Source organism: Chiloscyllium plagiosum, chromosome 13 (genome assembly GCF_004010195.1).
Source record: "Chiloscyllium plagiosum isolate BGI_BamShark_2017 chromosome 13, ASM401019v2, whole genome shotgun sequence".
Classification (NCBI taxonomy): domain Eukaryota; kingdom Metazoa; phylum Chordata; class Chondrichthyes; order Orectolobiformes; family Hemiscylliidae; genus Chiloscyllium; species Chiloscyllium plagiosum.
The window spans coordinates 39,921,355-39,945,555 of record NC_057722.1 but is presented as its reverse complement, the minus strand read 5'-3'; the positions used below and the strand labels follow the sequence as shown (position 1 = coordinate 39,945,555).

At 39.6% G+C, this 24,201-nt stretch overlaps 1 protein-coding gene across 4 annotated transcripts in view; it reads left to right on the top strand.

The window, feature by feature from the left end:
- The window catches only part of pex5la (peroxisomal biogenesis factor 5-like a), a 165,927-nt gene that overhangs the window by 52,716 nt on the left and 89,010 nt on the right, over positions 1 to 24,201 (top strand). For 2 of the 4 annotated variants that reach the window (XM_043702242.1, XM_043702241.1), the window contains exon 2: positions 14,849 to 14,953. The exons of 1 other annotated variant lie outside the window; for it this stretch is intronic. In XM_043702242.1, coding sequence (XP_043558177.1) covers positions 14,849 to 14,953 — 105 coding nt within the window. Of the gene's footprint in view, positions 1 to 7,848; positions 7,869 to 14,848; positions 14,954 to 24,201 lie in introns of those variants that run through there. One more of the 4 variants, XM_043702243.1, reaches the window with a different exon arrangement.

Sequence of the window (24,201 nt, the reverse complement as noted above, 5' to 3'; positions counted from 1 at the left end):
TATTTGATGCAATTAAAATTCATCTTCTCTCTGGAGTCAGAAGATTTGGTTGGGGGTGTGTCTCTCTCCCTCTCTCTTGTCACTAGTGGAAAGGGCCACTGCTGCTTGCTTGTACCCACCTCTATATCCTCCTAATTACCATGGCTCCTCCCTCACCTGTCACTCAGGCCTCCCTGACTAACACTGGTGAACCACCCTACTTAACCTACTACTCTGATCTTTTGTCATCTTTTATCACCTTTGTCAAATGCCTGAAACGTGTAGAATAGCACTGTGGTTTCCAGGCCTAACATTCCAACCACTGGGTAGGGCCACCACTTCCATGTTAAATCCCAGTTGTAATGTTTTCGACAGAACACCACTGACTACTTTTAAATTAATTCATTGGCTGAAATGTGTTTTGAGCCAGACACTGTTTAGTTATGTAAGGGACTACATAAATTAAGTCTCTTTATTTCATAGTAGTACCCATTGCACTTCAGAGTGATTGTATATGAAATGTGTTAACACATTTGAACACTGTGGCAGATTGTTGTATAAATCTAACTTGAGTATGCTTGCAGCTGTTCTTAAAAAATCTTACCACCTTCTTAGTTATTTACTAACATGAAGATAATATTTGTTTTAAAACCTGTTAAACTTTCCACAATATTGCAGTTTGCAGTTCTCTCCATTTTTGTCTTGTTTGATGTGTTCTTTTAGATCAGAATGCTTTGTGGATCTCCTGGGTTTTAATGGAATATTTCATTTTGAATCATTGCTTCTTCTGTGAACATGGATGATGTTTCAAATACATCTCTGACCAAAGTTAGAATACATCATGTCCTTGGCAACAAAAAAGTAACAAAACATCTTCCAAAATCTACTATACTGTTAAATTTATTTTTAGATTTATCACATCAAGGCTGAAGATGAAGTCTGCACTCAAGCGAAGGAACAACACAACACAAACAACATATCAGAAATGTTGGGGGACCCACGGTTTAGTGAGATGGAGGAATTGAAGGAAATCAGTATTAATATTGAAATATTATTGGAGAAATTGATGGGGTTGAAGGCAGGTAAATCTCCAGGGCTGATAATCTACATCTCCATGCTTAAGGAAGTGATCCTAGAAATTCTGGTTGCATCTAGCAAGATTTAACAGACTCTGGAACAGTTCCTACAGATTGGAGAGTAGCTAATGACACCCCTCTGTTTTTAAAAAAAGGAGGCAGAGTGAAAACCAAAAGTTATAGACCAGTCAGCCTGAAAAGTGCTAGTGGCCATTACAAAAGATTAAATAGATGAGCATTTGGAAAGCAGTTGCAAGACTGGGTAGAGTCAGCTTGCATTTGTGAAAGGTTATTCATGTTTGACAATCTAGTGTAATTCCTCAAGGATATCATTAGTAGTGCTCATCAAGGGGAGCCAGTGGATAGCATTTACTTGGACTTTCAGAAGGCTTTTGACAAAGTCCCACGTACTACAAAAGTGTGGAGAACTAAAGCACGTGGTATTGGGGAGGTTTTTTGAAATAGATAGAAACTTGGTCAGCAGACTGGAAACTGTCAGACTAAACTTTTTCTGAATATCAGGCAGTGACTAGTGGGGTACCACAGGGATCAGTGCAAGGACCCCAATTGTTAACAATGTAATAATGATTTTGATGAGGACGCAAACTGTAATGTCTCCAAATTTGCAGATGACAAAGCTGGATGGGAGGCTGAGCTGTGAGGAGGTTGCAGAGATGCTTCAGTGTGATTTGGACAAGTTTCCTGCTGGTTTTTTTTGCATTATTCCATGAAATATATTTAATCATTGGCCTTCAATTGATTAAAGTGTTGTGCAATTACACATTCACATGAAATAAATTTAAATTTGTATCATGCCTTTCTAACTGTTCCCACTTTCTCTTTACTGCATGCACTTGTGCTATAAAAACAAATAATCTAACATTACAAATTGATTTAAAGTGAATTATTGCCTTAAAAAACATAAATATATCTGCAATATTGAGCTCACAATCCCTCCAAACATTCCTGTTCCAATTGCTTCCTCAATATGTGTAGCTGTAAAGGACCAGTTTTATGTCTTCATTCTGGAAAACCTAGATCAACATGCTTCAGCCTTGTCTTCAGACATTTGTCTTGGTCTGATCAATATCTGATCATCATTTTTGTCTGGGAGCAGAACATACTTGAGAAATTGTTAGTAGCTGCCGGACCACACCAACTGTATCCACTTTCCTGTGCCAGATCATTGCAAAATAGTGTGTAATATTCTTTACGAACTGAATTTCTGTGAGAGGGTATTGCTGGTTTACGTTCCAGCTTTGCGCACACCTTCTGGAGGGTGAAGGAAAGCAAGGGAAAATTCTTGTTTGAATGCTGAATCTCTGAATGTGCCAGAGATAGGCATTTTTTGTGGGGAGTTGCCTTCTATGATGCAAAATATGCATTTAAAGAAATATATACATCTTGATATTTCTCCTGCTGCCAATGAACTGCTATCACATTAATTATTGAATTAGATAAACCTGACTCTGCAATCCCTCACTCAGCTGTTCCTATCTGCACAACCACTCCATCCACATGGCTTGTACAACAGATTTAACCTTCGACATGTAAATGTTGTTCTTTTGCTGTACCTTTTGTAACAAAACATTCAAAGGTGTCACTATTAAATGAGAAACATCACTAAGGACATTGTTGTGGAGGAATAGATGTGCTGACAAATACATCTTTTAGTAATGAGCAGTATTACTTTAAACATTGCTGCCTTACTCAGTCTTATGAGTTCCCATAAGGGTCCTGTGGCACAGCTGAGTGAGTCAGTAGTCAACACCGAAGGCATCCAAGGTTAGTGGTGTCTGGGTGTGAGAGTGAGTGGAGAAGATATTGCAGATAACAGTGAGAGTGGTAAAGCTTAGGCCTGGGTAAAAGGTGGATGCAGTGCTAGAGATAGAGTCAGTGTGAAGCATCGAAAATGGTGACACCTTTGCTGATGGAGTAGAGAAGGTAATTTACCTTTTTCCTACATTGTTGTGAATTTCACTAATTGGCTGAGACAGCACTGAGCTGGGTGGGAACCTAAGGACAGGCTAGCATGGTTTGGCCTCCTCAGCTGAAGGTGGCAAATTGTTCTGTGAACAGTACATGGTAAGATGGGACTAAAACTGGGTGAGAGGCGTACCATGGGGTAGAGTGCGTGTTTAATGAGACAACTTCAGCAAGAGATCGCATCAGGCCTCGAGTAAAAACCTTCCAGAAAACCTATTGCAACTGACTCATAGCTAGAAAAGAAATCTAGTTCCCAATTACAGTTTTAGTTGAAATATGCAACATGTATTCTTCAAACACTGGTGATGAAAGCAAGAAATCTCTGCATAAGGTAAAGTTGATGTACTTTTTAATGGGGCAGTGCTGATTGAGCACCACTAAAATAATCTGAGTCTTTTTAGGCCACGTTGGAACTAATCAAGGCTGATGCTTTCTCAAGTTTCCTTGCTTTCTCAAGCCCTGGCTTCAGTGGCTCTATCTCTTCACCCCAGGCAGATGAGCAACCATCAAACTCCATTACTCAGGCAACTTGAAGGACTGGGCAAATATTAGGAAGGAAAGTAAAGTTAAACAGACTGCTGTCAAATTGGAAGCATGTTCTCCCCTTGCTCTGACCTGACCTGTTCCTCACAGTCTATTGCCCTTCCTCATTTTCCAGACTTCAGCATTCACCCATCATTCTCCTCTCAGAACCTGCACCTGAAAAAATGTTCCAAACAATATAGGGGAAAAACAAAAAGCAAATTCATATGATGAAAGTAAACATTAGAAACATATCATTAAGAGCAACACCAATGACTATCATTTTTCAAAAGTGCAAGAAACTACAATTCAAAAGCAGATAGGTTTCACAGAAAACAATTTACAGAAAGTAACAACATTATTCCTCTCTTTCAAATCTGGGGAAATCTTAGTTAACAAGAGTGAAAGAGGGACTGGAATAGAGCCATCTGATGTTTTTGTAGGACAGAGCAGAGCCAAACAAATGACATGAACTTGCAAATCCAGATGACGTTACAACTTTGATAAATGCCCAGATGTGCAAGGGAAGAATATTAGGACCAATTAGTATGTATAGATTTAAATACTTTTTAATAATCTGTCCTGAAACAACCAACTACTTAAATTAACTAATTAGAACTTAGGATCAAATATCATCATGCACTGTTTTAATTAGACATTTCTCTTTGTGCACAGTTTATGACTTGGCAGGTTTCATACGATACAACCCACAGGAAAGCAACACCACGGCGTACAGATCCATGGATCAGTAACAATTTCTAATAAATCACTGAATAAATTATTTATATTAATTACTTTGAATTTAAGATTAAATGTAATTGCTTGGTTTTTCATTTAGAAAAGAAACGAAGAATTATCAATCAATGCCAAATTTAAACAAAAGCAAACTATTCCAGTTTTTGAAAATCTGAAATCAAAATAAAATACTGCAGACACCCAGCAGGTCTGGCAGCACTGCAGAGACAAACCAGCTTTTTTTTGCTGTAGAGGCAGTAAGCTTGAGTTGGGAAATTTTCCACCTCAGCAGATCCACCTCAAAGTTTCACTGCATGAAGGCAGTATTTACTGTGGGAATACCTTGGGAGCCATGAAAAGAGAAAATATATTTCTAACATTTTAATAGAGATCATGACATATTTGATGTGGAAAAAATATTCCGCAACCTATTACAAGATTTGAAATTCTGTCGAGTGTTGAGTCTGGAACAAAATCATACCTTCTGTTTGTTGTTAAGATCTAGTTGATTTACTGGACAAGTCAGTTCTGAGAATAAAGAGTAAAACCATAATACGTCACTGAAACACAAACACACAATCCTGCACAATTTTTATGAATAATAAACAAAGGTTTACCAAAGAAATAAAGATAACATAGAATGAACCAAAATATCTACTTAGTACCAATTCAAAGATTTTGAAACATAATAAAAATATAAACTCTTTAATCCCAAAACAATTGTTTATAAATTGAAAAAAAAAAGAAAACCACTTCTACATGTATTTGACACAAAAACTGGAATTATTGATAGTGAGGAGGATGGTCTCAGGCTACAAACGTATACTGATCACCTGGGCAGGGCAATTGCAGATGGAATTTAATTCTGATAAGTGTGAGGTGATGTGTATTGGAAGGTCTAAGAAAGGAAGGATTTACACAACAAATTTGATTTTGATTTTTATTGTCACATGTATTTTACATAATATAATAAAATATACTGAAAAGCTTCCATTTGTTACCATGGTACAGTGTCATTTTGAATAATTTAAGAATAAGAGAAAAAAGAAAGATATTGCTTAAAGAGAGTCCATCAGTCAGTCCTGAACCAGTTCATCACCATGAATGATACCTGCGCCACCATCCCTCTTGCCGCCACTTCACCACTGTCTACACCAAACCCAACCAACATTGAAATCACTGATCCTCAAGAACCATCTTTGCCACTGGGCTAATGCTCCACTGCTGACACCACCTGCACCAGACTCAATCAATGTCAGAGTTGTGTCTCTTGCCGCTGGGACTCACTTCCCCAATATTGCTGTGAATCCGTTCCACTGCCACTTCACTGCCAGCACCAGACCCAACCAACAACAAAGTCACCAGTCCTTGGGTGCAATCTTCTGCTGCTGGGCGTACCTCACCAACATCACCTCTGCTGATGTAGTAGCCACTGATTCCAGGCCCTGTGCTTGCTGCATAAAAGTAAGTAAAAGCTCACTCAAGCTCCATGCTGGGCCCACTCTCCTCTACTCTGGGCCCTCTTAAGGTCTGCACTCTGGGCCCACTCAAGGTCTGCCTTAGGCCCGACCAAGGTCCCTAGGGGATACTGAGGAACAAACAGACCTTGGTGTGTAAGTTCATAGATCCCAGAAGGTGTCAACACAGGCAGGATGACGAAGACAGCATATGGGATGCCTGCCTTCATTAGCCAAGCCATAGAATATAGGAGCAAGGAAGTCTTGTTACAACTTTGTAAAGCATTGGTTAGGCCACAGATGGAATCTGGGTGCAGTTCTGGTCGCCACTCTTTTGGAAGGACGTGATTGCATTGGAAGGATGTGATTGCACTGGAGATGGTGCAGCAAAGATTCACCAGGATGTTGCCTGGGATAAAAAGTCTCAGTTATGAGGAGAGACTGGAAAGGCTGGGTTTGTTTTCCTTAGAGCAAAGGAGGCTGAGGGGAGATCTGTTTGAGATATATAAAATTATGAGAGGCATAGATGGTAGATCATGAAAATCTTTTCCCCATGGAAGATGTATTTGAGACCAGAGGGCTTAAGTTTAGAGGAGTTTTGAGGAAAGTCTTCTCAGCCAGAAGGTGGTAGAAATATGAAATGTACTGCCTGAGGGTGTGGTGAGGCTACATACTCATGCAAAACAGGAGAAGCGTCTAGATGATAACTTAAAGTCCCAGGCCATAGCAGCTTTGGACCTTTTCGGTCTGCTTTTTTAAAAATTATTTTTCTAATCAACCTGTTCAGAGATGTTGTTACACGTCTGGAGCAGGTGAGTCTTGAACGCAAGTTACTTGGTCCAGAGGTAGGAACACTACCACTGTGCAACAGGATGGCCCCCAACCTTTTCTTATCATGAAATATTTCGATGAGTTTCTAGCTTTCTTAATTTATTGTGAAAGTGATTAGCACCAATTGAACAAAGGGCTTTCAGCTGATTGATAGAGAATTGCCAATACAAGTAGGTCCCCTTGATCTAAATTTTAGGCAAGAGTCTGACCACTAATACAAGGTTAAACTTGAGAAATTCTTACAGCTAACTTCCACTTTCAATCAAAGTCCTAAGTTCTCATTCCATCTCATCATACTCCAGTGCAGTCTAACAGTGTGCCCACTACCAACTGTGCAGTTTCTAAAACAAAAGTGATAATTGGTTATAGACTCTTTGATGTGGGACTATGAATTCCAGTGCTTATGGTTAAAATGGGTGTTTGCACTTGAATAAACTAAGTTTCATTGGAATGCTTAATTAAGTTGATGGAGTGTAAATATAGTCAATGCCAAAAGTTACAGGCTAACAGCAGACATTTTAATTGTTAATGTTCAAAATTTTAAAATAGTGTCTGAATGCTCACAATATACTGGAATATGGCATGCCTTCACCTTAGGTGTGAAAATGTGGACTTGTCCACTTTGGCAAGAAGAATTGAAAAACGATGTCATAATTAAATGGAGAGAGATCAGAAAACACAGAGATCTAGATACTGTGGTGCACGAATCACAAAAATCTACTATCCAGGCCAAGCAAGTAATTAAGGAAGTAAATGGAATGCTGGTGTTTATTGCAAGGGGAATGGGATATAAAATTGAGAAGCTTTAATACAGCTGTACAGATCCTTGGTTTTCTTTTCTGAGAGATCTTTGCCTTTTTGATCATATTGCACCTGCACTTATCATTTCCTCTGTCAGAGTATTCTGGCATTCTGGCAAAGTTATAACAGGTAATCATTGGTGCAAGACCAAGCAGTCTGTTGGATTTTGCTTTGAGCGACTCTTAGTACATTCAGAATATTCTCACCTAGATCTCCTTTGTAATTAATGAGAGTATGTTGCTGACTTCCAGGACGGGTTCTGTTACAGTGTTGTGAACCTCCAACCAGTCAACAGTCTCCACTCTTGTTTCCCATGTGTTGGGAACGTGGCACTGTCAATTGACACGACTGAACAGCAGCCTTCCCACACAAGTGCAGAACTAAATTGAAACATATTCTGAGACACTATTTGCATGTTGCACTATTTGCTTTCATCTACAAGAGTAGAAATAATTTTCAACTTGGCTATGAAATAGATCAAGTAAGTGAGCTAAATAACTCAGAAGAGTTTTTCAACATATAAATTGCTGCTTGTTTTTCTCATGAACTGAAATATAAAGGCCTAAGAATTGCTTTACGTGAATCTGGTAACAGAAGCTGAGCCTCTGTTATATGAGACTGCCAAGCTATACTAAAAGATAAGAAGAATAACTTATTTATAGAAAAGTCAGATTGTGGCTGTGTGAATTGTAGTTTATGCAGGATTGAAGATGATTTTAATGTAGTGAGGTCATTTTTAATTTGCCGCCCGTGTTTAAAACTGTCTTGCTGATCAGGCACTCTACTAATTTACATCAAAAACATTTGTAGGAATGTGGTGAAGATTCCTTAATGGGCAAGTGATCCTGTATACTTGTTTCTAAACGAATGGCAAATTGAAAATCTAGCTCCTAAGTTTTCAAACACTCTGTGATGTAAAAGCATGTTTTTACTTCAGAAAGTTAAAAAGCAGGAGCAGCTGTGGTGATCACTGGTGAAAGAAGGTACAGGGTTACCATGTTAATGTAAAATATGGCCAGTATCTTATAGAGGCCTGAACAGCCTCCATGTCCCACCACACAATTGCTTCTCAGGCACATTCCATGGGTACCAGCTACAGACATGCATGTTCTCGGACACTGGCATCTGTCACATACCAGCTTGTAAGAACCTTCATGTCAAATGCCCGATTAACTTACAGTACCTTCAGTGCTGCACCTCAGGGAACACCAGCAACTATCAGTATAATGCAGCAGCAACGACACACTGTGGTCAGGGACATGCAACCAAGCCTGCAGCATGCTGCATCTTATGACTGTTCCTTTGTTGCCTTAGTGCACACTCACTTAGAGCCTACCTGGGTGCTCACAGCATCCCCTCCTTGTGTTTTTAGAACCTTGCCTCTCAGCCAGAGTTACCAGATTCTCAGTACTACCGAATTTCTGTGTCATTTAGTATAGATACGAAGCCAGGAAGCCTGTCTTGGTTGTCAGTGATCCTCAGTGAAACTCACAGGAGGTAGCCTTTGGTACAGAGATCCCAGCTCAGTAAGTCAACAGCAGCCTCCAGTACCAGTCCTGGGGTTTGGACTAAGTCAGTCAGCTGCTTGGAGCAATCAGAGTCAGGATTCTGTCGTCTTAAGGAGTGAGGAGATGAATGTCAGGCAGCCATCACCCATCTTGATTCGTTCTGCCCTATTGCAAGCTCTTCACCTCCTTGATCAATGACCAAGCAGGAATTAAGAGAGATGGAAATGGGTGCAGATCTTTTTTACTTTTTGTGAAGGTGGAGAGGTGTCCTGCCTGAATGAGAGGGCATGCAGGGTAGTGATGTCACGTTGGGAAAGAAGGAAAGTGTTGCTAATAATATTGAGAATGGTGGAGCATGAGCCTTGGTTGGAGATGGTTGATAGGAAAGGTAGAGTGAGCATGAGGCATTGGAGAGAAGTTGGTGGTACTTACTTACACTGGTAGCATGGAGAAGGTCATTTGCTTCAGATGGATGATATTGCACTGACCCCGATGGCGATCTCAAACTGGTGTCACTTGATATTTGGACCTCCTTTCCTAGTCTTGGGAGAAGAGGATATCCTGCTTCTGCACCAATGTTCCCTCTCGGCTGCATGGCTGCTACTCTGAGCTTCTTCAGAGACTCTGCACTTGCTGATCAGCATGCCAATGCATCAACCTCTGGCAATTCTGTGCACAGACCTTGAAGATATCCGCACCAAAAAATAATGAGGGGGCATTGTTCTGCACCACCCTGTCCATCAAGATCTTCAGGCTTCTGTCCAGAAAGCAAGGCACTAATTTGTACTTACTGCCAAATCTAGGGTAAATTTCAGAAACCTTGCAGAGCAGCACAAGTCTAAAAATGCTTATTTGGGTGTACAGTGGTCTTTTTAAAAATGATGCTACACCAGGGTGATATGATGGCTCAGTCGTTAGCTCTGCTGCCTCACAGCACCAGGACCCAGTTTCAATTCTAGCCTCAGGTAACTGTGTGGAGTTTGAACATTCTCCCTGTGTCTGCATGGTTTCCTCCAGCTGTTCCAGTTTCCTCCCACTGTCCAGAGATGTGCAGGCTAAGTGGATTAATCAAAGGAAATTGCAGGGATGAGGTAGGTCTGGGTAGGATGCTCATTTGGTGGGGGTGGGGGGGAGGTGGTCAGTGTGGACTCAATGGGCCAAATGACCTGCTTCTATTATTTAATGATTCTCATGAATTCTGATGTATTCCCAGCAGTGGCATTTTGTTCTGGATACCTTGAGTAGTAAGATGAGGCCAAAATCAGATGAGAGGAGCCCTATGGGTGGGGTCCTTACTTTCTACTAGTTGACTTCAGCATCTGCAGTCCTCACTTTCTCTTATAGTTTGTCACTGAGATGTGTTTGGGAAGTTGCAGTGAAAGAGCTCACTATGTCTCACACAGAGGGAAATGACATTCAATAAAACTGAAAGTTAACTGATAAGTGTAAGATTCAACCGTTTTCTTAGTCTTGAAAGCTTATTTCTGAGGATACAATTTCATAAAATGCAAACTATTTAATTTGCATTTTCAGTTAAGTAACAGGCTAATTACATTCCCTGTGAAAATTTTTGAGTCTTTTAGTAGTTAACTGATTGATTGTAAAGATTTGAGTTAATTACCACTGTGTTAGTCACTGGATAAGTATACAGTCACCAAATACAATATAGAAGTATTTTTCACGTTTAGAGATTATTTTATCCTGGTACGGGCCAGCGAGTCCTAGATTCTGGTGTGTGGTGTGTTGGTTTGACTGCATGTATCAGAGGACTGTTCAGATTCTCCAGTACTCCAGTTCAAAGCTGCCAGCCTTCATATCTCCCCTATCAATTTAACTCAATTCTTTAACACTTCTTCTCACCATCCCACCTCCAATGTCCCCAGATGCAGTTATTCCATTATGTACTCTCAGATTTTCAGTATTTCTGACAAAGAAACAAAAGCCAGTAATCCCAGATGTTGGTATTCTTCCAGGCAATGCTCCTCAATGTTGTAATTCCCCAATCAATGCTCTTAGATGCTCCAGCTTCTTTGCTTCATGCTGTTAGACCTGGCTGGCACTAAAGTTAGCAGGCCAAAGGGCACTCCTTCCTAGAATCCCAAGCATAGGGACCCACTCATCAATATGACGAGACCTGAGAGTCACCCCCAGAGCACAATGGGCTTTTAATTATAGGCATTGTTGGAAGGCATGCTAGTTAATACTTGGATAACCTGGCAGTGGAACGTTGTTTTGGCAACAACACGTGATAAGATGGGCCTGGAATTAGATGTGAGGGACAGGAGAGGGTCAAGGTTTGTAGTTAATGAGGTGATTTTGGTAATGTATGGTGAGAAAAATGTACTAGGCCTTGAGGAGGCAAACCATCCATGAAACTTGACAAAACTTGCACTTTGAATCAAAATTCAAAGATTCAGTGCATGTTTCTTTTGATTTTATGAAGTTTTTTTTGATCGATAGTTCAAGCAGCTATTACTTCACTCCTAAATAGTAATCAAGAAATTGGGGTTTAGGATTCATTAGATAATAGTTACTCATTTGTGTGATGGCATGAAAAGTAGTTCTTAAATTAGAGTTATTTGGTCTGATTTTTTAACCCATTCAAAACTCATCTACATGCACAGAGTAAAGTTCAAGCCCATTGTTTCAGAGATGCAGTCAAGTAATTAAACCTAATTTCATATTTTAATGAACTATATCTGCCGAAGTGGCCTTCAATAACAAATAATTTTCTCAAATGATTAAAATTATTTTCAGTACATGTCATCTTGTTTTAAGTCTATTTTACAATGGAATGCCCAATGAAAAGTAGTTATCCAAGTTTTTAATATGTAGCATCATACTTTTTTAAAATCATGCATGAGATATGGGCAAGCAGGCCGTGTCAATGTTTATTGTCCATCACTAATTGCCCTTGGGAAGGTAGTGGTGAGCTGTATATAATGCCTTTGTATGTAATATATATCTTTACTTGTCAAAGGAGCCTAGTCATTTCTTATAGTTTGGCATTAATTGGAGCAAATAATTTTGTCACTCATACAAACAATGAAAGGAATTGGAGTTGATACGTTTATCATCAGTTTTTGCCTTGGCCAGTTGTGCCAGTTTTACAAAATATTCTTGGAAAAGAAGTCAATAGGAATGCACTGTCAATATGAAAATGAAAAACAAGAGCTAATTTCTAAGTAAACAGAAGCTGTTAATTTTGTCAAATATAGTTACGATTCATCTTTTAAAATGTCCATTCATGTACAGTGTGTGCCCATACATTTTTGGATGAAAAGTCCAAGAGATTCCACTAAAAGTAACAGTGGATGTTTTGTTACACGTCAGAAATCTGTAGTCCTTTATCATACCACTCATTAGAACTATCCAGTTAATTTCCATCTCTTAGAGATGGAGATCCTAAGGATGAGACATCTCCCACCCTCCAGAAGTGGCGGGGAAGATAGTAGCAAGGGCAAGTCATCAGGTTGGTGCCAGGGGGTGGTAATTAACTCCAATCTTTACAATCAATCAGTTAACTACTAAAAGACTCAAAAATTTTCACAGGGAATGTAATTAGCCTGTTACTTAACTGAAAATGCAAATTAAATAGTTTGCATTTTATGAAATTGTATCCTCAGAAATAAGCTTTCAAGACTAAGAAAAGGGTTGAATCTTACACTTATCAGTTAACTTTTAGTTTTATTGAATGTCATCTCAGGAGTTAAGTTTTGGGCAGGAGCAAAGGTGTTCTTTTTGACGAGTTGCCAATAAAGGCCATTTATCAGTTAATTAATAGACATTTGAGGGTTGCAGTCCTCTGCTCACCTGATTGCTTCTGCCTCTGTTACCAGCCCGTGAGAAATACAGCAACCTTCCTGATTGATACACTAGGATGGGCCTTGATCATCTCCCAACTGGGAACTGGTGGAACACAGATCCCTCTGAACTCAACTCCCCATGACTATGACTCCTTGATTCACCCCACCCCCACCCCAAAAGTCACTTAGAATCCCTGTCCTTCTGGTCTTCAGAGCTACTGTACAGCTAGCATCCTCCACATGCAAGATGATGCTGCTCCTCAAAGTGGCTGTGTGCATCTGATTGGCTGACAGCTAAAGGTGGGAATGGGACATCTTGGCCGCGTGACCTGATTTGATAAGATCCCTGTCAGGTCACTAAAGTGCAATATTGACATTTGATCAGATGGACTTTCTTGTTGGTCGGGCTTGGAAGAGCGTCTCATTCTTAAAGACTTCCACACCTCCACTTAGAAGAAAAAATAACAAATCATGGTCCTATGTTCCATTGTTCCTTATGTTTTGAACATTGTGACATGGACGAAGCATGACGAATGCTGGTAACTACCATCTGAATCTAAATGATCAAGTAAGAAATATGTCAGTGAACAGCTGGTCGGCTATTGTTCTTGCTTAAGGAACTTTAAACTAAGTTACAGTCCCTAATCAACTGTAAAAGAGACCTGTTGCTTGAATAGAAAAATAAAAATAAAGCATAAATATTTTGTCAGTAATTATAGAGTATATAGCTTAGCTTTTTCATTGACATTAATTTCATCTTGAATTTTATAAGATAACAACTGTAGAAAAATATAGTTACAAAACTGTTGTTCTTTGTTGACAGCAGTAACTGAACAGTGATGGCATCTTGTGTGACATTTTTGTCAATGGAATTGAAACAGTAAACCCATTGCAATCATGGTTCAGTAGGCAGGCTCATTTATTGTAAGCTGTAGGCACACAATATAACTGCAGGATTCAGCAATTTGACTGCTGGCATCTGAATTATGTGCTCAGCATAGTTATGTGAAGTTGCTCTTTCTGTGCTATAAGGCTAATACCACAAGACCAGCATATAAAAATACAGACTTGGTGGCTGCATGTTTGTTTGTGTTTCATTCTTATTTTCTCAAGTGATTAATTAATATACAGATTTTAAAATCTTTAAAATGTATCCTTGAAGAGTCTCATCTCAAAGTGCCACTTTAAAAACACAAATAATTACCTTGAACAAAAACATATATTTTTGTAGTTAGTCCCAAGAGTGATGTTTTAAAGAAAAATTCTATTTAAATGTGAACAAGGAAATTACTGTGCCTGACTGAATGACATGAGCTAACACACAAAGTCAAATATGAAACCCAGAATAGTTGTTTACTGATGTTATTTCAGATTGTTTATTCTCCCAGACTCAGATAATCTTCTTCATTTCATGTCCTTTATTTGATTCAGTGGTATCTCAATTATTATTGTGCCAAGAAAATAATGGGGGAAAAATACTGGGGAAATAAAGAAAAGCCAGTTTTAGATCATAAATTTTAAATTTCAAAGTCTTGTGTGCACATGAACCTGGTAAGCTTTTCCATAAATCATATTAAATATGCATTTTAAAGAAAATCTCCATGAGTGTTTTAAAGGAATAAAATAATTGTGAGCCCTGAATCATGATGATTCACGAAAAACAGGGAATTTTGTTATTTGTATATATTTGATAAACATGGTAAGAAAATTAATAACTTTATTTTCTTAGAAGCAAAATACATACAATTTTTTTTAATGCCTGTACAGCACTGTAGTTAGAATGTTCCCCAAATATTTCCTTGCAATTTGTGTGCCATACAGTTTTCACCCATGGTACAATGTTTTTTTCTGACTTGTGGGCTAATGGATCCTTTTTTGTGATTGAATTATCTGTGGCAAGCGGTTCCATGGTGAATATTAGTGATGTTGTGACGATGTTTTTGGATGTTTCCATTGTTCACTTCATGCTTTGGTTACAAAATAATGTTTTTGTTACCAATTTAAACCTTAAAGTTTATTTCAATTCTAAGAATGTTATAAAAGTGTTAGTTTAACAAGAAAACTTATATTGAAAAGAAAAATTAAAAATTGAACAGTAATAGCTTAAAGACTTTTGACACAAGTCATTGTTGATTTCACTGTTGTAGGGGAAAGGCGCTAGGGCTGCAGATAAGGGTGTTACCATGGTGATGAAGGAGATACCGAGGGAGGAGTCTGGAGAAGGAAAACCCCTCCTCACTGTGACATCACAGGTGGGCAGCATCATGCCAACATCAGGTTGGCATGTGGTCATTCAGTCATGTGAACTGAATGTATGAGGACAATGTTATGAAACACAGTTTAAGATGGAAGCATTCCTTAAATATGATTAATTCAGTTAATAATGTAATATCTAACTAATGTTTGCCTACTGTACCATCATTAACATCCATCCCATTCTGTGTTAATTGCTTTCAAATCATGTTACCAGAGGGACCCATTCTTCCAATTGATTTTGAGGGACATCAGTTTGTTCATAATTTCCTCAAATGCTGAGCTCAGTTTTGACAAATCTAGACAAGTAGCGTTTTGGTACGTTACATAGACTAAGGTAGAGTCTTAGTCCAACTTCAGTCCACTTACATCTAGAATACAATTTTGAATCCTGTAATGCTTCTGTCTATTTAAAAATATAATTTTAAAATGGGCTTCACTACAATAGCTTACAAGTCGTATCAGTTTTCAACTGTAAAAGTGCATCATATTCACTTATTTAACGAAGGGTAGACCTGTGAAATAATATATTGAAGAATCAGATTAAAAGCACAGATCATATTCTTTCCCTCTTATCCAGCCATGTCAAAGCATAATATTTATTTATTCAAGTTTGTGGTCTATTTTCTAATTCGAGAGTTTAGTATTTTTGATTCATTTGCATTTGTGATGACTCATATTTGTGGTGTGTTCTGTCCTTTGTAAATGTGACATGGGTCCTTTTCTTGCCTTTACATTTTTCTTCACATATCATCAGTGTTTTTGCTGGTTGTAACTAAATATGATTCTTAATGCACCAAAAGGTTTCATTTTATATTAGTTTTAACATGAATATTCCCTTGTTGCTAATTGCAAAGCTGTGAATTGCTTATTTCTATATCAAATGGCACATTCAGTCTTCGTTATTTCTTCATTCTGCAGTTTAATTGAAATTGATGGAGTTATTTATGCAATTTTACCCTTTCCAATGTGGCAATAATTGCAAAAGATATGGTGTTGCAAAGCTGTGGCCATTCTAGCGAACACCCGTCATAACTTCTGTAGGAATCTGAGATAACAGCTGAAAACTAATCCCAGCCTCATGTTGATGCTTCCTGCAAGATATAGTGTGAATGAATCACACACCTCGACAATGTGATCAGTGTAAAAAGATACCGCACGTTTGAAGTTGCAGTGAATCTCGTCCTCATTTAGACCCAGTGTAAGTTTATTTGTATCTCCCACACAAGTTAAGAGTAGATGTGAGTCTCACCTGTATATGCAGGCCAGGTTTAGTCACTGGATCCTGAAAGACAAAGGTAAAGTATTTTATTTTATTACAAGTGATCCTTGATATCCCTCTTTTGAAGCAACTTAAAGGTTTTCCATTAAGACAAACTCAAACAGTTAAAGGAAGCGTAGTAACTTAAACAACTTAAAATAAAATACCCAGAATTGGTAAAGCACACACAAATTCCACCCCTCAAGTTCCTGTGCCCACTGGTTGTATAGAACCTCAATAGTATGAGCAGTTGTCCTGTGCTCCTTCTCCCCCTGACACACACAGACATAGCCACAGCAGACTAAACCACCCCCAACTGACTTCCTACTGCTGCCTGATCTTGTTCATAGCCACCTTGGCCAGATTTAGAAGTAATTCAAAAAAGTAGACCCACAATTAACACCTTTTCTTTTCCATTTGGCTCTTGCAATGAGGGGCTGGTGGGGGCAGACACCAAGGTGCTAGACAACTTCTTTGGACTAGCAGACTTTTATTGGACATGTCATACATTGGAGGCAATGCCATGGTGGTAAGTAACCATCCAAAATCCTGGGCTAATGTTCTGGGGACACTGATTCAAATCTAACAATGACAACATGTGGAATTTAATTCCTATTAATAATTCTGGAATTGAAAGCTCATTTCGGTGACGGTGACTATGAAACTGTTACTCATCATCAGAAAAACCCATCAAGTTCAATAATTTGCTTTCAGGCAAGAAATCTTACCTGGTCTGGCATATGTATCACTTGAAACCCATTTTCTTGTGGCAAACCTTTCACTGCCCTCTGAAATGATCCATCAATCATTCATTTATAAGGGCAATTAAAGATGGACAGCAAATGTTGTCCTTGCTGGTGATGCTTATATCCCATAAAAGAATGTGGAAAGAAAGGTGTTGAGCATATGAGGGTAAACCAAATGCACAGCAAATTTCCCTTACCTTTGGCCCCTTTCTAGAACCCATACCTGCAAACTTAATGTCAGCAAAAATGGCCACAGGCCAACTCCTTAATACACTTCCCAGAAATGTACCCATTACCACAAATTTTCATGCCTTTTATAGACTTGTAAATTATGAAAATATTAAAAATAAACTGTCCATAGCCGAAAGTTACAGCAACATTCAACTACAAACATACATATGAACATTTTGAATTAGGAGCAGGAAGAGACCATTCAGCCACTTGAACTCCCTCTACCATCAGATTGTTTCTGATCTGATTACTCCACATTCCTGCCTGCACCTTTATAACTTGCCATTCTTTTGCTTATCAAGGATCTACCTACCTCTGCCTGAATAATCTTCAAGGACTCTGCTTCTACCATCTTTTGAGAAAGAGAGGTTTCAATGACTATTTGTGGGGGAAAAAAACTTAGCTCTGCCTTAAAATGGTAACCCCTTGTTTGAAACCCATGGCTCCTAGTTCAAGAATCGCTCTCATGACAACAAATCCTTTTCGCATGAACTCTGCGAAGACCCTAAGATCTTTCATGTTTCAGCTGCATCATTTATTGCATTCTAAATTCTAACAGAAAAAGGCCAGCCTGTCTAACCTTTCCTGCTAAACAACTCGGTCATTCCAGATACTGATCTGGTAAACCTTCTCTGAACTGCTTCTAATGTATTTGCATCCCTCCATAAGGAAGATTATTACTGTATAGAGCATTCCACATGTGGCCTCATTAATGTCCTGTATACCTAAAATATTTATTTTGTATTCAATTCTCCTTATAATAAATTAACACATTGTATTTAACTTCCTTTATTATTTGTTGCTCCTGCATACTAACCTTTTGTGATTCCTACATTCTGACACTCAGACCCCTCTGCAATCTCTCACCAATTAGAGTATATGCTTCTTTGTTATTCTTCCCACCAAAGTGGACAAATTTACATTTTTCAACATTATACTTCATTGATATTTTCAGCTTCAATAAATTTCATTGACTTGAGATATTCTATTATTTTTTAGTTATGAATGATACTTATTAAATTTAGTGGGTATGAGGGCAGGTCACAGATTGAGAATTCTGCAGTTGATTCTCAAACCTGTCCACCATTTGCAAAATACAAGACAACAATGTGATGGAATACTCTCCACTTGCCTAGAAGAGTGTAACTCCAAGAACACACTATATCATTTGGTCAAAGTAGCCTGCTTGATTGGCACCCCATCTACACCTTAAATATTGGTTCACTCTCATCAGGTCTCAGTGGCAGTAGTGTGTACCATCTGCAAAATACAGTGCAGAAATTCAAGGCTCCACTGCCCAAGCTTGTAACCTCTACCACCTAGGAGAAAATGGGCAACAAACAGATGAGAACATCACCAGCTTCAAGTTCCCTTTCAAGTCACACACCATCCTCCCTGGGAAGTATATCACCATTTCTTCACTATTGCTGGGTCAAAATCTTGGAACCTTCCTTTCTGATAGTATTGTGGCTGTGCATGGATCATACACACTGCATTAGGTGGGTACAAATGGCTCACTACCAACTTGTTCAAGAAAAGCAGAGATGGCAACAATGCCAGCCTTGCCAGCGACAATCACATTACATAAATGAAATGCATAGTAATTGATTGGATTTGGATTCTGCTCCCATCTCATGATGTAATCTGCCAAAAAGATATAGCAATGTGCAATGTTGATCGAGCAGGGCTTCAGAAGAACAGGAGGAAATTGAATAAGTCAATGAAAACCAATATGGACAATGTATTTAGCAGCTAGCTACCCAAGGAAATTGGATACAATGAATCTGCTAAAGCAATAGGGCAGTTTGGAGATAACCGAGCTAGTAGACTGCTTGAAACTTGTGCATTTTAGCCAGGGCTTCAAGAAGAGCCAATACATATTACCCTGCAGAATGTCTAATATCTCAGATATTTGGATAGCAAGGCCCCTAAAACTAGGCATAATGTGTGATCTAATAGAGATTATGGTATCAGTGTGTGTGGTTGACATTGAGTACCCATACAATACAAATGTATCAGGAGCTCCGGACCTTTTGATGCTATAGAAATCCCTACTGCTAAAGTATCAAAGACAAGATGGTCCTGCATATTTCTATTATCATCTTTGATCGATTCAGCATCTTACACAATCACTGTTTAATCTTTGCTTAGGGCTAGAGATCTGAGTTGCTTCTCAGACCAAGACTACTGAATGTAGCACCCCCCAACTTCTGCTCCACCCAACACGCACACACATTCAGCCGGGTCCAGCAAAGTCTTTCCAGAAAAAATAGCTCACTATCTCATTGGTGTCACTTCAGTCTCATTCCTTCAGTGCAAATGTCCTTAAGACATAGATGAAGCAGGTCATTCAGATCAAGCTACTGGTCCAGTCCATTTATGCCAGTGCTTTTTGAGAAATATTCTACGATGAATCTGAAACTAAGGCAAATATCATGCAGACTCACCAATGGATTCAGTTCCATAGAGTCTTATTTAGACTACCTGGAAATTTAACATATTGGATTCCCTATATAATCAGCTGATTCTTTTGCTAGATAAATCAAGTAGGTTTACAAGTCACAAAATCAGATCAATCATAATGTTAAAAAAGGAAAACCACCTACCTAATACTTCATTTTCCCTTTTCTAATTTGATTGGATGGAAGTTGTTCTAATACCCAATTAAATACTTCAGACTAGCTTTTTTTTAAAAGAGTTCAAGAAGTTTGCTCTAGTTCAAAAATATCGGTGATCATGAAATTCTCTCTATCGCAATAATTTTAAAAGTGCGTTCTCCTATAGAACCGACACCTTGTGTTTTTGTTTTGAGTCATCCAAAGAATATTGGATAGAAATTGGACCCCACTGCACAGCCTTTTTGGGTGCAGAAGAAAGGCAAAGTATTTAGATTTTGCGGGTCTTTCTCCTGAGCTCCAAGTGTGTTCAAAATGCATTTGATGCCACCACTAAAATCTAAAGCAGTCATCAGATTGTGAAGCATCTGGAGCATTTTCCAGGGATCTCATCTTCGAAATTTGTCAACACTGAGAGCAACCATTGTTCCTATTGCAGTCCAACCATCAAACCTTATAGGCGGTTTCTGGAGGCCCCCACCTAAAATTTCAATCTCATTTTACCATGGTACTTACCCCCACAGTATTAATGGCCCAAATTGAATCTCAGAGTTCAGTATCTGTGTTTGGAGACCTGAAAGGTATCTGCTTAGTTTTGGTCATGTCTTGTGTGCTTCTGGCTCCTGATGTGCACTACTCATTCATCACCCAAATTTAGACAAAATTTTAGGCCAATATTTTCCAATAGTGCAACTGATTCACAAAAATTAATTGATTACATTTGACCTATAAGTAAATCATGCAAAGTGTTAAATATTAGACAGATTTATTTAACCAATTTTCAGACATTTTCTAATTCTATGATATTCTAAATGCACACTATTATTAATTACTTTTATTTATAATTTAAAATTTTGATTGTTGAGAAATATCATGCTTGAGGGTTAATTCATTCATTCAGCTCCGATATGAGTGAGGATCCAATCCAGTCAGATGGTTTGTAAATACCATACTTAAATGAATAATACATTTTCAGTCCATTTCAGAGTGAATTTGAGTTAGCAATTCATACACTAGCCAGCATTTGAAGATGCTGAATTGGTTTACTTAATGTTGAAGCAACAAAAAGCTACTAAGGGAAATTAAATGATTTTAAAAATACTGATTCAGTATAGCTAAGGCACATGCCTGGGTTAAAGTACATGGGGAGGCTTTTTTAACTGTAACTAAATCTCTTTTTATTTTAAGATGGAGGGCAGAATCATACATGGGTCTGAATGATATGGGTTATGGAGAGATCTCCGGTAGAGTCACGCGAGAAGTCTGGCAATGCCTATCTCAGCATCAGGAGCAACTCACTGCAACTCCTATGCATTTGCTAAGTAGTGAGGCAAGTTTCTCACTAGGCAGAGTGGATCGCCAGTTAAGCAGGATTGTAGATTGTTAAATGCCTTATTAAATGCATAACTCAACCATTAGTATTAAGCTTCTAATCTTACTGAACACTCAGAACAAACTGGACTTCAAGAATTCTCAACAAGGGCAGGCTTTATACAATTAATGGTAAAGCCCTGTGTAATGTTGTGCAACAGAGATACCGAAGGGTTCAGGTACATAATTCTTTGAAATTTGTATCACATGTAGGCAGGGGGTTTAAAAGGTGTTTAGCATGCTGCTTTCATTGCTCAGACCTTTGAGATGTCATGCTAAGGTTGTACAGGACGCTGATGAGGCATCTTCTGGGGTACTGTGTCCAGTTCTGGTCACCCTGTTATAGAAAGGATATTATTAAATTGGAGAAGGTTCAGAAAAGATTTACCAGGATGTTGCCAGGAATGGAAGGTTTGTGTTGTAAAGATTGGGGCATTTTTTCCTTGGAACGTAGGAAGTTGAGGGCTGACCTTAGAGGTTTGTAAGCTCCTGAGGGCATAGATAAGGTGAAGAGCAAAGATCTTTTCCCAAAGGTGGAACTAGGGGACATATTTTTCAGGTGAGAGGAGAGAGATTTAAAAAGGAATTTGAGGGGCAACATTTTTAGACAGAGAATGGTTGGTGTATGGAATGATCTGCCAGAGGAAGAAGGTGGATGCAAGTACAGTTACAACATTTAAAATACATTTGGAAAGTACCTGAATAGGAAAGGTTTGGAGGGATATGGGCCAAATGCAGATAGGTGGGAATAGCTTAGTTTGGGAACATGGTCAGCGTAAACTAGTTGGATGGAATGGTCTGTATGATTCTATGACATGGAAATCAGAGTGAGTGCCTGGTAACTTCAGTTTGCTGTTGACTGCAACAAGTCGCCATATTGTTCTGCACCAAAGAGCATCTTAAGGCACAATCCCCAACTAGGAACCCCAGCCATATATCCCCCTTATCACAATCATCTGCGTCTGAATGTTTGCCACCCCCTGCATCATCACTCACCTCAGAATCCTCATCGCATCTCTATGGCCCTCTCTTGGGATACATTGGAAGCAAAGACCTGCATTTCAGGATGCACTAGCAACTAGTGTTAAAGGACTGCTGAAAGAACACTCTGCAAACAGGGACAGGCACCTAGTTCACAGATTGGACCAGGCTGCATCTCAGGACTGCGCTCTCATTATCAATGTATTCAATCATGTGGTGCCGACCTGCATTCTCAGCGGTGATACTTTGCCTTGCCTTACCGTGCCTATAATTGCAGTCATGCAAGCGGGTAGCTCGCTTTTCTGCTCAGCAGTCTTCATCAACGGGGTATGCATCTTGCTGTATGGCAGTCTGATACGTCACCTCACACCTGCACTATGAGCCAGCAACTTACACAGCAAGCATGCGATATATGCAGCAAGCAAGCGACCATGTCTTAAACTCTTAGGATAATATTCCTTTGAAGTGCATCAAGGCATCTGTCAGTCAGTGGGACCCTGGCTCAGTAAGTTAAAGGCAGCCTCCAGTACCAGTCCAGGGTTGGCCATAGTTAGGTATCTAGTCAAAGTGTTCTTTGCCGAGGGTTGGGGGAGTGAGTCGCAGTTAGATCTGTGGCTCTGTAGCACACAGTTCGGGGGGGGCGGGGTAATTGCACAACTGGCATAAGTCAGGAGTCTGGTGCTCTGGTCAGGGGCTGTGTGTTAGATCACTCAAGGGAGTGGGCCATGGTCAGCTCATCAAGTCTATCCAGAGAAATTTTATGGAAAGGGGTTTAGGCATGGAATGTCAAGGGGCCACTGCTGCAGGAATTGGGCACAGGAATCTATTCATTAGGTCTAGAGGCAACAGGCTGGGAGAATGGGAAGATGACTGTGGTGAAGGGAAGCGGGCAGGAAAACTGTAAAACATGGATGGGATGGATGTCATGCAGCAGGGCTTTTTATACAGCCAGGTTCATTTTGGCTTTAAGGAAGGAAGGCCCACCACTATGACACCCTTTAGAGTGCAAGGACATTACACACAAACCCATGCATGATACAGGATGCCGACCTGTGGACTCCCTAATCTCTCATGATCCTGTGGCTTTGGGCCTTAGTGGTGCTGCTCACATCCCTGCCCCAATTATTTCTGGCTACTTCATTTACACCAGCACTTTGGATGTAGAAACTACAGAAAGATTAGTGCTGTTGAAGGGACAATGGTGCCAGCGTGACCTATTGCCCTACATATGACTTGTTCACCTTGCTTCCACATGCTGCGGCAGGCTGTCAACATGGACGTCAATCCTTGGTACATCCTGTGTACCACAGTTACATTTGGGGCTACAGAAAGAGTCCAACAAAAACATGTAAATTTATACAAGCGTGATACTTTGTATACAATTCAATGTCAACATATGCAACCAAAGTGCCCTCAATAGTTTTTATTTCTCTCCCACCCACTTCATCTTGTTCCAGGTACCACAACTGGGGTGCAGGCAGCCTGTTCAGCAGTGGAGCCTGTCAGCCCTCGTGTTTTAGTTGGACAGTCCATGGGCCATTTGTGCCTGAATGGCCCTGACATTCTTAGGGTTTCTTAGAAGCTAATGGCCTTCCCTGGTCTTGAACATCCAAGGGTCAAAATGGGTGGAGGCAACATGGAGATGGAGGGTCTGTCCATTTGTGGAGTGTCCTGAGAGGAAACTTCTGAGAGGGCTGTGTGTGATTTCTTCTCCAGCTGGGATTGCTCTGTCTCCTTGAGAGGGAGGAGCACCTCAAGTGTATGTCAGATTCCCCCACCCCCACTGGCATTCCATCTTCAGTCCTGAGGACCCAGATTTGGGTTGATACAGTACAGGTGTTGGCACCTATCCAAACCTTGAGATGCTGGATCTGGCTCCCCATTGGCAGCTGCCAACCTGTCCATAAAGGCAGCCAGACAGTTGCATGCTTGAGGCACAGCTGGATCCCCACAGCACTCTCTGGGCGATCAAGGTCAATGTGTCCCACATCTGTGCTGCTCCTGTTCCTCCTTGTGCATGTGGATAAACTCCAGGATTGCTG